The 14,185-nt window shown below is 35.2% G+C and overlaps 1 protein-coding gene across 4 annotated transcripts in view; it reads left to right on the top strand.

The window, feature by feature from the left end:
- Positions 1-14,185, top strand: part of CNTRL (centriolin) — a gene marked incomplete at both ends in the record, with an annotated part of 76,352 nt that overhangs the window by 6,145 nt on the left and 56,022 nt on the right. For 2 of the 4 annotated variants that reach the window (XM_079706864.1, XM_079706862.1), the window contains 5 exons: positions 81-211; positions 1,802-1,943; positions 3,903-4,089; positions 8,091-8,284; positions 12,200-12,256. In XM_079706864.1, coding sequence (XP_079562990.1) covers positions 81-211; positions 1,802-1,943; positions 3,903-4,089; positions 8,091-8,284; positions 12,200-12,256 — 711 coding nt within the window. The remainder of the gene's footprint in view (positions 1-80; positions 212-1,801; positions 1,944-3,902; positions 4,090-8,090; positions 8,285-12,199; positions 12,257-14,185) is intronic. The other 2 variants (XM_079706865.1, XM_079706863.1) reach the window with 1 other exon arrangement.

Here is a 14,185-nt window from a genome sequence, read left to right as displayed (position 1 = left end):
CTGACCAGCACATGCTTATATGTCGTGCTTACGTCGAGGCATCTGTTATATAAAGTGTTTATTCATTTGTTTCCAATTAGTATATCGAAAATTTGGAAAAATGTGTTAAACTTGAAATACTGAGTCTCAGCCATAATCTAATAGGGAAGATTGAGAAGGTAGACAAGCTGGTGAAATTACGTGAGCTCAACTTATCATATAACAGAATCTGGTAAGTAAATACTTCTCTGGGTGGCACTGCAGGGTCGTCATCTTTGTTAAAGAGGTAGATTAATGCCGCCGTGTTACTGAAAGAATCCTTTGAAAGAGCAGGCACTTTGATCCTTATTCATTTGTAGTCTAGTCCTTCACATATGATAGCTGTCATATTTTGGCATTACTAAGGTACAGAATAATGTCTGTCATTATCAAAGAAGGAGATACATTTTTTGAGTACCAAATTTTATCTTAATTCCATTTTTGACAGGAAGTTTTCCCAGATATAGTCTGATTAACTGCTTTATTTCCTTAAAAAAGGTAGCATGAAGCACAATGTTTTAACCCTGTCATTTTGATCCTAAAGATATTTCAACCTGTTTTGAGCCTATGTATTTATCCTAATGTTCTTTGCTCATTGCTGTAATAAATACACACTACCTTGTTTCCACTTCATAATATATATTACTCTGAGAAATAAACATAATAAAACTGACAGTTGCTAAAAATGCACATAGAAAACTTGTTATAGGCAAAATGATACAATTATCAAATCTTGAAAATCTTTATATCTATGTATTTTCCCTCCACATAAGACTTGGTATATATAATGGCCAGAGAACAAAACAACTAACAGTAGCAGAACCTCTAATATGGCAAAAATGAAATGGGAGAAAAAGTGTTTAATGAATCAAATCCTTAATGTAAAGTATGTATAAAAAAATTGATCCTGATGAAAATAATTTCAACAAAATAAAACTGAAAATAAAGAAGCTTGGAAATATTTGCCTAGTATAGAGAATTGACCAAGGAATTAAATTGGAATCAACTTGGGAAAATATTTCATCAATAAAAATTCATCAATATGTGTGATAATGTTTTATTAACTTAAATATTCTGATTAAAATATTTTTGGGGCTTCCCTGGGGGCGCAGTGGTTGAGAGTCCGCCTGCTGATGCAGGGGACACGGGTTCGTGCCCCGGTCCGGGAGGATCCCACATGCCGCGGAGCGGCTGGGCCCGTGAGCCATGGCCGCTGAGCCTGCGCGTCCGGAGCCTGTGCTTCGCAACGGGAGAGGCCACAACAGTGAGAGGCCCGCATACCGCCAAAAAAAAAAAAAAATTTTGTTCATAAATACAGTATCATTCTGGGGGTCCACTAGCTCAAAATGGCAGCCATATCCTGCTGGCATAGCTAATCTTTTGGTGATGATTTAAGGTAATAATTAAGGACATCTTGTTCTTATGCAGGGCTGTAGCACATAGCACAGTGTGTGCTGTTGAACTTTCTAGCTTTCCCCTTGCTGTCCACTAGTAGTCTTCACAGTGGTTAGTGAGAATGCTACGGACAGACTCTTCTGTGTTGTGGGATCTTAAAGTCTGATAGTAAGATAGGTACGATTCCTGGGCACAGACAGTAATGAAGAGTTTACCAGAGCTGTTCTGGTAAATTTGTTTTTAGCCACTCTTTTAAAATTCTCATTTATAAATTATAATTATGGAAAGTAACTCCACATAAAACCAAGCCTGTTTATTTTTAAAATACAATGGAGGGGCACTATCATTGTACTTATTACTAAGTTTGATTTTACCCTTTGGTTTCCAGCAAAATTGAAGGTATAGAAAATATGCATAATCTGCAAAAGCTAAACCTTGCGGGAAATGAAATTGAACATATTCCAGTATGGTTAGGGAAGAAGTTAAAATGTTTGCGAGTCCTCAATCTGAAAGGCAACAAGATATCATCGGTAAGTTATTCAAAGTAGCAAGAATACTTTTAAAATTTTTGGACTTGTTGAAGCAAAAAATTAAAATCTAAGTTTTTTTTTAAAATGGGACTTCTTCTAATGTCCTTGGTCCTTTGACGAAACATCAAATTCAGACATAACCTAGTATTCTCTATGGTAATTAAATATAGGCAGTCCTGGTTTTGCATGGTTCCATGGTAACTAAAAGTTGACCTCTTAGCATTTTCCCATCTTTCATTTCATTTGAGCCTCAAAATACTCTTGTTAAGGAGACAGTGCAGGGATTATTTTTATAATTCTGTGAGTTAGGTACCATTGTCTTATTCCCATTTTCAAGTAAAATCTCAGAGAGGGTAACTCTCTTACCCAAAGTCATTCAACTTGTGCCAGAATCCATGTCACTGAATGCCTAGAGCAGAGTTCTTTTTTTTCAAACTTGTGAATTAATCTGAATTAATCTTGATTACAGTGTTAGGGGTTACAAGAAGTGTTAATCACTAGCTTTTTATAGTAGGGCAACTTTGTTTTCATGGTTCACATAAGCTAATAATGATGTGTATTTTTCTCTGGAGTATATTTTATGATTTCCTTGTGATATTTATACAGTTACATATTCAATAAGCATTGAAAAGTAAAAACATTAATTTACTTAAATATTAAAATTGGTACAATCCTGCTATAATTTAAAGAACTTAAGTCTTAGAATAGAAAATAAAAGATGTGACTTCCAGTATGGGTCTAGACTTTGCTTCTGTGACCTTTGGAGAATCTTTCATCTCTCTAAAACTCACTGTTTAAATTAGAGAAAACAGTCCCTGCCCTGCCTTCTTTACAGAAGTGGTATGGGGCTCAGATGAAATGATAGATGTGAAAATACTTTAAAAACTGTAAGGAATACAGCATTAGAGTTTTTAGTATTTTAAACTTTCACCAGTAGAAGCCAATAATAATAAATAACATTTGTTTAATGCTGTGCAATGTTTATGCTTTCTCATTTCATCTTTATAAAGATCTGGTTAGGTGACTCTACCATGTCACTGTGACAGCCCAAGAGCCTCAGAGCCCAAGCCCCATGCCATGTTACACAGCATCACCTTGGAGCTCTTGGAGCTTATGGGGTGATGGGAGGAGGTAGCCATGAATCTATTTAAAATTTGCCACACATGTTCCAAAAGTAGTTGATCCCTAGATAGGACTGTTAACAGGAAAATCATTTATTAAATATTTATTATTATTTCTAATTTTATAAGACCTTCTCATCCCAGTTCATATTTGACATTGGCTTCAGTAAGAGGGCACATCCACTTGGGAGAGATTTATTTATACTAGCTATTGGTAGTAGTGTTTCTCAACCTTTTAAAATCCCTCTTTGGGTAAATATAAAAATCTTACTTCAGAACCGTGAGTGTCTCTACATATCCTTATTTCTTTTAACTATCAAGTATAACTGTTACCTGAAGATTTACCAAACTCCTTTTTTATAGCCATTTATATTTTTGATTTGTTCAGTCAGCATACTGAAAAGATAATAGGATTAGAGTTTCACAGTCTTGAATTCAAATCCTATTTCATTCACATATAACCTCTGAGCTTTGAGCAAGTCACCTAAATTCTTTGGACCTCAGTTTCATCATCTAGAAAATTAAGATGGTTCTTATATCATAGGTTTTTGTGAGGAGTCACAGATAAAATGGTATATGGAAAATACCTAATATTGCCCTTGATACATTTTAGATTCTCAAATATTCCTTTATTTTCCACCCTTCAAATCACTACTTTTGGATAATAGGTTTCATGAATAGGTTCCTTGCCATGTTAATAGCAATTTCCTTGATTTATTACTTCCCTTAGGTATGTTTATGATTTTTATTTTATTTATTTATTTATTTGTTTTAACATCTTGATGTTTATGATTTTTAAATTCAGTTATACCAATTATAATGTTACCTATCATTTCAGCTCCAAGATGTAAGCAAATTGAAACCACTTCAAGATTTGACTTCTGTGATCCTAGCTGAAAATCCAGTTGTGACCCTTCCTCATTACCTCCAGTTCACCATTTTTCACCTCCGTTCACTGGAAAGTTTGGAAGGTCAGCCAGTAACCGCTCAGGACAGACAGGAAGCTTTTGAGAGATTCAGTTTAGGTGAGGTGACATATTTTTAAAAAACTAAATTTGGGTGGGAGAGGAATTTATTTTCAGAAATTATCCAGAAAAAATATATTTATTATGAACTTTATAATGCTATTAAAATTTGCATAGACAATGGCACCATAAATCAGTGAACTCAGCAGATATTCATTAGGCATGTACTGTGAGCCAGGCACTGTATCTGGCACTAAAGATATAATGGTGATCAAGACATAAGGTACTGGCCTTCGTGCAGCTTGTGTTTTAGTGGAGAGAAGATAGACAAAAAAACAAGTAAACCCAGATAAAGTAACAGAGGAGAACCCCCTTTTTGGAAAGTGGTGTAAAGGAATGACTCTCTGAGGAAGTGACATATAAGCTGAAGGCAAAGGCAGGAGAGGATTAGTCATGTGAAGAAAGGCCTGAGGGAGAGGGAGCAGCTTGTACTTTTAGATGGAAAGACCCTGGTGAGTTGAGAGACAGAAAGAAGATCAGTATGACTGGAGGATAGCCCAGGTAAAAGTTTGGAGAGATGGGGAGGAGAGAGATGGCACAGGGCCTTGGGGTTTGGATTTTATTCCAGGTGCAGTGGAAAGCCACTGACAACTTTTAAGCAGGGGTTTATATATTAAGATTATTTTTGATGCTGGATGGAGAATGATTTGAAGCAGGGCAAAATAGAGATAAAGGGACATGTTAGAAGGCTATTGCCTTAGAAATGTTGGTGGCCTGTATTTAGGTGGTAGATGTGGAATAGACAGATCAGCTTTGGGAGTAGAATCAGCAGCACTCTCTAATGGATTGGATAATCCTCAAGCTTCTGGCTGGAGTAAGTGGTTGGTTGGTAGTATTGTTTTGGAAAATGGGAGAACTCAGAATGCTGAGTTTGAATGTCTATGAGACAACCAAGAAGAGAATCAGAAATATGAGTCTGGAGTTCAAGAGATCTGTCCTAGAGATATAAATTTTGGATCCATCAGCATAAAAATAATATTTAATTCCACCAGAATCAACTAGCTCACTCAGGCAGGGGTTTGGAAGAGCATGAAGAGGAGCCAGTTAAGAAAACAGAAAGAGAGGCCAGCAAAGTAGGAGAAAACCAGGAAATAGTAGGTTGCAGAAGCCCAGGGAAGATTTCAAAAGAGAAAGTGGTCAGCTATGCTGAGTGTTGCTGAGACATGAAGAAGAAAGATAAGCACAGAGAAGTGCTTTAGATTGACAACATGATGATAATAAGCTTGTCAAGAGCAGTTAAGGAGTGGCTGGGACAAATGCTAGATTATAGATTGAAGACTGAATGGGAGGGAGACATTTGGGTAAAGATTTGAAATTGCCTCCCACAGTTTCCTCCCCTAGTACCTAATAAATGAACTTTAAAAAATAAGTTTAAAAAAATTTCACCTGTAGCTTCCAACAAGGAAATGGAGAAGCAAGTGCAATAAACCTCAAAGCTAGTAATCAAAGCAACAGAAAATATTCAAGAGCGGAGTGGAGAGACAAATCATGGCTTCGTTCTTTTGGTCCTTGAGAAGACAAGGAGATGAGATTAGTAAAAAAGAGGGAAGATTGTCTTGTTAAGAAGGATGGGACACTTTCTCCGTCAGAAGGGAGAGAAGATGCGTGTAGGTATGGGTAGTTTTGTTGCCTTGGTGGTAGGAAGATGAAGTTCCCACTGGTGGGGTCTGTTTTCTCAATAAGAGGTCATCAGCTGAGAAAGAAAATAGAAGGAGTACAACATTGCAAAGCAACTATACGCCAATAAAAATTAATTTAAAAAAAAGATTGGAAATAAAAGAAAATAGAAGGAGTATGGGAGGTTTGAAGGGAAGAGGAAGGTATGAAATAGCCTAACATGATAACGTTAGGGCATGAGCCTGTGTATTCAACCATTTGAAATTGATGTTAGTCCATTTTGACTTATAAAAACAGCAGTTTCATATGGTTTGATCCAATACTTGAGAAATGTGGTAGATTTTTATTTGTTTCAGATCCCCCTAACTCAACATTTGTTACCCAGAAGTTGATGTTTTGGAATCACTAAAAAATATAAATAATGCAAAGGGAATTCATTATATAAATATACTGTTGGGGGAAATGCTTAAAGTACTTATAATTCATTCACAACTTTGAATGTTAGTTAAGAGCTTTTAGTGATGCTGAGCTCTTGGGATCCAGTGCTAACACAGATAGATGCAGTTTCTGCTTTTGCAAAACTTTAGTGGAGAAGGCAGACAGCCAAGCTATTTGATCACATTTTCCAACTCCCTCTGTGAGGAGGACTGCGGCAGAGGTGCAGGGTGGCATCATAGCATCCCTGAGAAGCGTCCAACCTGGGGAGGGTAGAGTCAGGGCAGGCTTCTCAGAATGGTTTTTAAAACTAAGACCTGGAGGATGCAAAATAGGCCAGGAGGAGATAGAGGAAGACAGTTCCAGGGAGAAGGTGTGAATAAAAGCCTGCAGGTGTAAAAAGTTTTCGACAAAATTCAACACCCATTTATGATAAAAACCCTCTAGAAAGTAGGCATAGAGGGAGCTTACCTCAACATAATAAAGGCCATATATGACAAACCCACAGCCAACATCATTCTCAATGTTGAAAAACTGAAACCATTTCCTCTAAGATCAGGAACAAGACAAGGTTGCCCACTCTCACCACTGTTATTCAACATAGTTTTGGAAGTTTTAGCCACAGCAGTCGGAGAAGAAAAAGGAATCCAAATTGGAAAAGATGAAGTAAAGCTGTCACTGTTTGCAGATGATATGATACTATACATAGAGAATCCTAAAGATGCTACCAGAAAACTGTTAGAGCTAATCAATGAATTTGGTAAAGTAGCAGGATACAAAATTAATGCACAGAAATCTCTTGCTTTCCTGTACACTAATGATGAAAAATCTGAAAGAGAAATTAAGGAAACACTCCCATTTACCATTGCAACAAAAAGAATAAAATACCTAGGAATAAGCCTACCTAAGGAGACAAAAGACCTGTATGCAGAAAACTATAAGACACTGATGAAAGAAATTAAAGATGACACAAACAGATGGAGAGATATACCATGTTCTTGGATTGGAAGAATGAACATTGTGAAAATGACTATACTACCCAAAGCAATCTACAGATTCAATGCAATCTGTATCAACCTACCAATGGCATTTTTCACAGAACTAGAACAAAAAATTTCACAATTTGTATGGAAACACACCCAAATAGCCAAAGCAATCTTTTCTTTTTAAGAAGTTGTTTTTTTTTTAATTTTAAATTTATTATTTATTTATTTATTTTTGGCTGCATTGGGTCTTTGTTGCTGCGTGCGGCCTTTCTCTAGTTGCAGCGAGCAGGGGCTACCCTTTGTTGTGGTGCGCGGGCTTCTCATTGCAGTGGCTTCTCTTGTTGCAGAGCATGGGCTCTAGGCATGCAGGCTTCAGTAGTTGTGGCACGCAGGCTCAGTAGTTGTGACTCACGGGCTCTAGAGCACAGGCTCAGTAGTTGTGGTGCACAGGCTTAGTTGCTCTGCGGCATGTGGGCCCAGGCCAGGGCTCAAACCCGTGTCACCTGCATTGGCAGGCAGATTCTTAACCGCTGCGCCACCGGGGAAGCCCCAAAGCAATCTTGAGAAAGAAAAACGGAGCTGGAGGAATCAGGCTCCCAGACTTCAGACTATACTACAAAGCTACAGTAATCAAGACAGTATGGTACTGGCACAAAAACAGAAATATAGATCAATGGAACAGGATAGAAAGCCCAGAGATAAACCCACGCACCTATAGTCACCTTATTTTTGTGTTATCTTTTAAAATTGTTATCCACATGGTAATACCTTCTTACATCTTAATAGAAATCACTTTCTAGCTCAAAATAATCTTTTTTTCCAAAACCATAGTGAATAATTTTAAAAGTAGAATTGTATATATACTATTCTAAGACTTCTTTTGCTATTATTTGAGAAATAGTCTTATGTTTCTTCAAATAGAAAATAATAATGATGAATAAAATATTAAATTTGTACTAGCAGAAGAGGTAGAAAGACTGGAAAGAGACCTGGAGAAGAAGGTGATGGAAACTGAAGAGCTTAAAAGCAAACAAACAGGGTTCCTCGAGGAAATTAAAAATCAAGATAAGTTGAACAAATCATTAAAAGAGGAGGCCATGTTACAAAAACAGAGCTGTGAGGAGCTAGAGAGTAACCTAAACACGAAAAATGAACTGGTAAGTCCGTATTTTACATTGCTTTGACTATATTCTCTTGAAATAGAAAATTCTTTGTTCTTAGGTCTGAAAACACAACTTCCTGACTATAAAATGGGGAAGATGTGGTTTAACAGAAATATGTGCAACAGGTTTGACAGGTTTCAGTTGACTGCACACTGTATGGTATGGCTGCCCAAAAGATGCATACTATCTTGAGCCGTGTTATGTGAAAGTATGATACCCAGAACAAATGAGGAAGATGAAGCCCCACACCATGGGTAGTTGGTCAGACTGCCCTTAGATGTCTGTATTTTTTTAAACAGCAACACTGTTGGTGAGACTGTATGTTGGCAAAAACTTTTAGAAAGCAATTTGGCAAAATTATCCAAATTTAAATGGATGTACCCTATGTCCTGTATATTGGAAATATTGTATATAATATTTATATTATTTATTGGTTAGTATGTAATAGTTATAGTATAATATAATATATATTTCTAATAATATAGTCTGTAGAAATGGTAGCAAGAATGTATAAAGATATTATATATGTAGATACATGTATATATATACAAGGACATTGACTACATTATTGTCTATATTAGCAAAATATTGAGAATAACTAAAATGTCCCTCAGTGGATATCCATGTGGTAGAATAATAGTGTTCTTATCAAAGGAAGGTAGAGCTGTATATCCTCATATGGAAAGATGTCTAACATATATTGCTATATGAAAAAAAGCAAGCTGTATATCAAGTATGGTCCTTTATATAAAGGAAGTATATACTAGTATAAGTATGTGTAAGTCAAATGGTAGAATGTCTACCAAATTCTTGACAGCAGTTATTTTAAGGGAGTAGAATTATAGAGCACTTTCAAATTGCCATATATGCATATCTTTAATGTTTAAATTTTAAATAATTTGGCTTTACAGTTGAAATAGGTAGAAAAGATATCCTAAAAGAGAAAGATTCAGACAGACTAGATAGCATATCTTCAGAAGGTACCTGACCCAGAGGCTTCAAAGGTCTTGAGACCATGTCTGAAAAGTGGCCAAAGCAACAGGGGTGTCCAGGCTGGAGAAGAGGAGACCCAGTGAGCTGTGACGATTGCCTTCAGATAGTCAAAGGACTGTTTCATGCAAGAGGGACTGGAGTTATTGATGAAGGTACCAAGAGATAAAATTAAGAAATGGCAAATAGAATTATAGGAAAACAGTTTTTCATTTAGTAATGTAGAAGAAATCTATATAATAGCTGTCTTGAGATAAAATGTGATAACTCTGGAATGTGTTTGCTATCACTGAAACAGGCCATGTGCTCAGGGTTTAGGGAAAAGATAAAAAAAAACATTGGTCAGGGAGATGGACTAAATCACCTTAAAAGCCCTTTTCAACCTAGATAATTTGATTCTGTAAAATTATTAGTCTACTTTCCTTGAAGAAAAAAATAGCTATTGGTACTCTTTTCTTTTTCTTTTGACAGTTCTTTTTCTGATCTGTGCATAACTTAGAGAATTGTATTTCTCATATAATTAATAGAATCCTTGATACAGTTATCTTTTTTTTTTTTTTTTTTTGCATCCCCCTTTCAAGATTGGCATTCTGGCTTAATTACTTGATTTGTTGACAAGAATCCTGCCTAAGCACTTATATTTTTAAGCAAGAAAAAAAAGCGTTCCCTCCTCTGTATAGAGAGGGAAATTGTTACTTGAAATCCAGATACTACTTAATTACCTCTTTCTTGAGCTCTTCTTTGTCAGGGGGACATGATAAAAGACAGGGCAGCTTTCCCAGCTCTGTTAGTCAAACATTCGGAGCATTTGTGGCTTCCTTCATATGCCTCTTATTTGAAGGTAGTTTTCAAATTTGTCTGCTGTGTTCTGAAGGCATATTATATATGATGTTAATAACCCAGTGATTATCAATGGTCTTATAATATGCATAGATCTGTTGCACTCCATTCCATAATAGAGTGGATTGATGAGTAATTAAATTATTGAAGACATATTACAATCAGTTTTATTTTAGCAGTGAACTCTTTGTGCCATCACTTAACAGTTGTATTTAAAATACAAAAATAAAACAGTACTTAAAAAAAACACAGTACTTACTTTGGTATCACTTGATATTTGTGAACATTTAATAAATTTTCCTGAGTTATTGATCTTTTTTGTAGTGTAGAATTCATCTTGTATTATTAAGACAAAAAAACATTATGATTTCCATATGCTGACTCCCTGGTGCACGTTAAGTCAACCGATTGAAAATCATGGCAAAATATTTTATTTTATATTTGTGTGCTATCCCAAAATTATGGATTATTATAGTTGCCTAGTTTTCTCTTTTGTTCATTTATTATGTTGATATGTTTATGCTGTAAATAAATGTTTTGTAAATTGTCAACAGTTTTTGTTCGTTTTTTTTTCCTGTAACTGTTTTCAGTTAGAAGACAGACTGTGCTCTTTTTGAGTCATTATGTTACTTTTATCATTAACTATTTGAAAACACTTTATATACAAAGTTACTATATGTTTATTATAACAAATTCAGATAACACAAATGTATACAGTAGAAAATGAAGGTTTCACTCTTCCCCTGCCACATTCCTTGGAGGTTAGTATGTATCCTTTTTGTTTTCTATGCTTATACAATATATATATATAATTACATAGTGTATATGTAATTAAATATATATTTTTTGAATGTTTTGTGATTAAAAAAAATTTCACTATATGTTTTTTTAAATTCTGCCATCTTATTTTTTACAAAACAGTATATCATTGGACAGCTGTCCAAGTTAAAAAAATACATACACGTGTATATGTGTGCACACATATATACACAAACACAAATTCTTTTCAAAGTCTATATTGTGTTCCACTATACGGATTTTCCATGATTTATTTAACCTTCTCTTATTGATGAATATTTAAGTTGCTTCCACTTTTTTGTTATTAGAAACAATACTGTAGAGAAAATCTTTATATATATGTATCTTATGCATTCATACTAGTACTTCCTTAGCATAATCACTATAAGTTTTAAATTTTTAAATTTTGATAGCTATTAATGTTACCCCTCAAAAAGCTTATAACTGCTTCACACTTCTATAGCAGTGGGTGAAGGAGCCCAACCCCAACTTGATAGTATTATTTTGAACTTGTAAATAGGATAGAAAAAAATGGAATCTCATTGCTTTAATTTCACATTTCTTTAGGTATTGGAGAGCTGAGTACTGCATATGTATTTCTTAGCTATTCTGTATTTCTTCTTCAAATTCATACTGTTTTGCCAGTTCTTTTATTATTCCAAAGGACTATTCTATGTTAAAAAAAAAAAGAATTCTGTGTCTTATTCTAAGAGTCTACATTTGAAAAACATTTTCCATTATCTTATGCAGAATATCTGGTGATAATATCACCTATAGTTGTATAATGTTTTCTAGTTTCATACAATAATTCCTCATGTAGTAAGTCAATTAACTTATAAATGAAACATAGTAACATTGAAGGAAAACTTCTGGTGGCCATTTAACCTGTAGTAGTACCCCTCTTCTGCCACCAACAAATGTTAACTTTAATATTAATGTTACTCATTGTCTTTTTGCAAGTTATTTAAACTCCTGTACTTGTTTCCTCATTTTTAAAATGAGGATGATTTACCTGTCCTGCCAGCCCCACAGAGTTGTGAGGACTAAGTGAGGTTATGAATGTGAAAATGATTTGAAATGAATCAAGCTAAGTAATGGAAGGTGCTAAATATGAAATTCCATTAGAATGATGATAAAGTGTGTCCATGTAAGAATAATGCAGGTATTAATAACCATATCTTCCTAAGGTAAGTTGTCAGTAAAGAGCAGCTTATGCTGTTATAGCCTCGCTCTCTAGAATTCTCCAGGTGATGGTATCTGTTTGCTTCTTTCTCCTTTTAGCCCTTGTTTTGGTTTCTTGCAGACCCTTTTCTGCTGATTCTTTATTCTTCCTTAAAGGTAGTTTGTTCAGGACTGAATTGTATACTATGTTTTTCATGGTTTGCATGAAAACTTGTATGAATATCCTTATGTACATTTTAAGTTTTGAAACTGGCTTGCCTTTTGAGAAATGTGCTTGTGTGTATGTATAATTTTTTTAAATGATTGTTTACATAGGAGAGTGAATTTGAATGTGTGGGAAAGAATTTGTATCATTTTTCCTATTGGTAAATATGTTAACTGCAGTCAGCTCTTGATTATCCACAGCTAATACTGTAACTAGCCTACTTTCCCGGGCTTTGACTCCCAATTTGCTGCCATTGATGCATTTCTTCAAAGGACATTTATTGAATGCTTACTATATGCTAAGCCTACTGCTGTAAAAGACACAAAGGTACTTTAAGATGCACAGAGTATTCGTTATTAGAGTTGAGCCTTGAACAACACAGGGGTTAGTCCACGTATAACTTATAGTTGGTCCTCAATATCCTTAGTTCCTCAGCATCCACAGATTCAAACAACCACCGACTGTCTAGTACTATAGTATTTACTATTGAAAAGTATGTGTAAGTGAACCTGCTCAGTTCGAACCCACATTGTTCAAGGGTCAACTGTATTTGCCTGCGGAGACCAGTCCCTATAGCCTTCATGGTTCAGTCACATTTGCCTTTGTTTGTTCCCACTGCCACCAATCTTTAGGGAGAGAAGCGCAAGATTAGTTGACATTGTTGGTTGTGAGTTGCCTTCTAGAGACTCAGGGACTTGTGAGCATTCAGTGAATGCATCAGTGTGGGTAATGTGCTTGACACCCTGCAGCAGGACCTCGAAAGCAGTGTAGTACAATAGAGTGTCGGATTTGAAATCGGGAAACTTGGAACTGAACTCTGCCTCTTCCACTACCAGCTATGCAATTGGACAAGTTATTTAACCTCTCTGTACAGCTTTTATCATCTCATAGGGTAGTTGTGAAGATTCAGTGAGATAGCATATGTCAAATGCTTAGCGTGGTGTCTGGCATACAATGAGTACTCAGTCAGAATTACCTGTTATCCAGGTTAGCCTTACTTCCACTCAGATGGATAATCAGGAGGTGACTGAAAGCTAAATCATGCACGACTTTGATTTCACGGGCCTTGTAAAATGTTCATGTTTGTTTATGTTTTATTTTCTTCAGCTTGCATTTTTATATTAAAGAAGTTTTTCTGCATGCCTTTTTTTGTCTGGTATCTACTGTCAGACGCTGGGGGGAATGAAAAAGCAGAAATCACTTAGTGGACCTTTGAAATGAACTCAAGGGTTGCTTTAGTAGAAAGGGGACTGGTACTGGTAGTTAATAAAATATTTAACTTGTGCCACCAATCTAATTATGTAACTTTTGACAAGTCAGTTCACCAATCTGGGACTCAGTTTCTTTATTTATAAATCCAGGGGGTTAGATTAGATGATTTTTCTTCTAGCTCCTAAAATTTCTAAGAATAACTAAAAAGTTGTAATTACAGTAAGATACTTTATTAAAAATTTAATATCCCATATTTGGATCTGATTGAGCTTATTCACATCCCTTATCCTCCATTACAAAGAATAATGTTCTGAACACTTAAAACTGAGATGCCATTAGCCAAAATACTACAGCAACATCAGTACAACAATTAAAACCAACCTCCTATTTTCATCCTTCTCACTCCTTCTAATTTCTTAGTAATAAATGTCAAATATCATTTCTATCCATGATTTGAAACTATCATGAGTCAGTTAAATAAATTAGTACCAGTTATTGGGAAATCAGGAAGCAGGTACTTAGTAGACTAGTTACTTAAAAATAATTGATACAGAGTTATTTTCATGTTTGGATAAAGCAAATTTAAATGATTTTTTAAACTTTTATTCATTGTATCCTGAAATAACATATAAACTTCAAAGGTCTTTTATGTGATCTCTTATGAAATG

This window comes from Hyperoodon ampullatus, assembly GCF_949752795.1.
Source record: "Hyperoodon ampullatus genome assembly, chromosome: 6".
Classification (NCBI taxonomy): Eukaryota; Metazoa; Chordata; class Mammalia; order Artiodactyla; family Ziphiidae; genus Hyperoodon; species Hyperoodon ampullatus.
The sequence above is the reverse complement of the archived record's forward strand: the minus strand, read 5'-3'. Positions and strand labels throughout refer to the sequence as shown.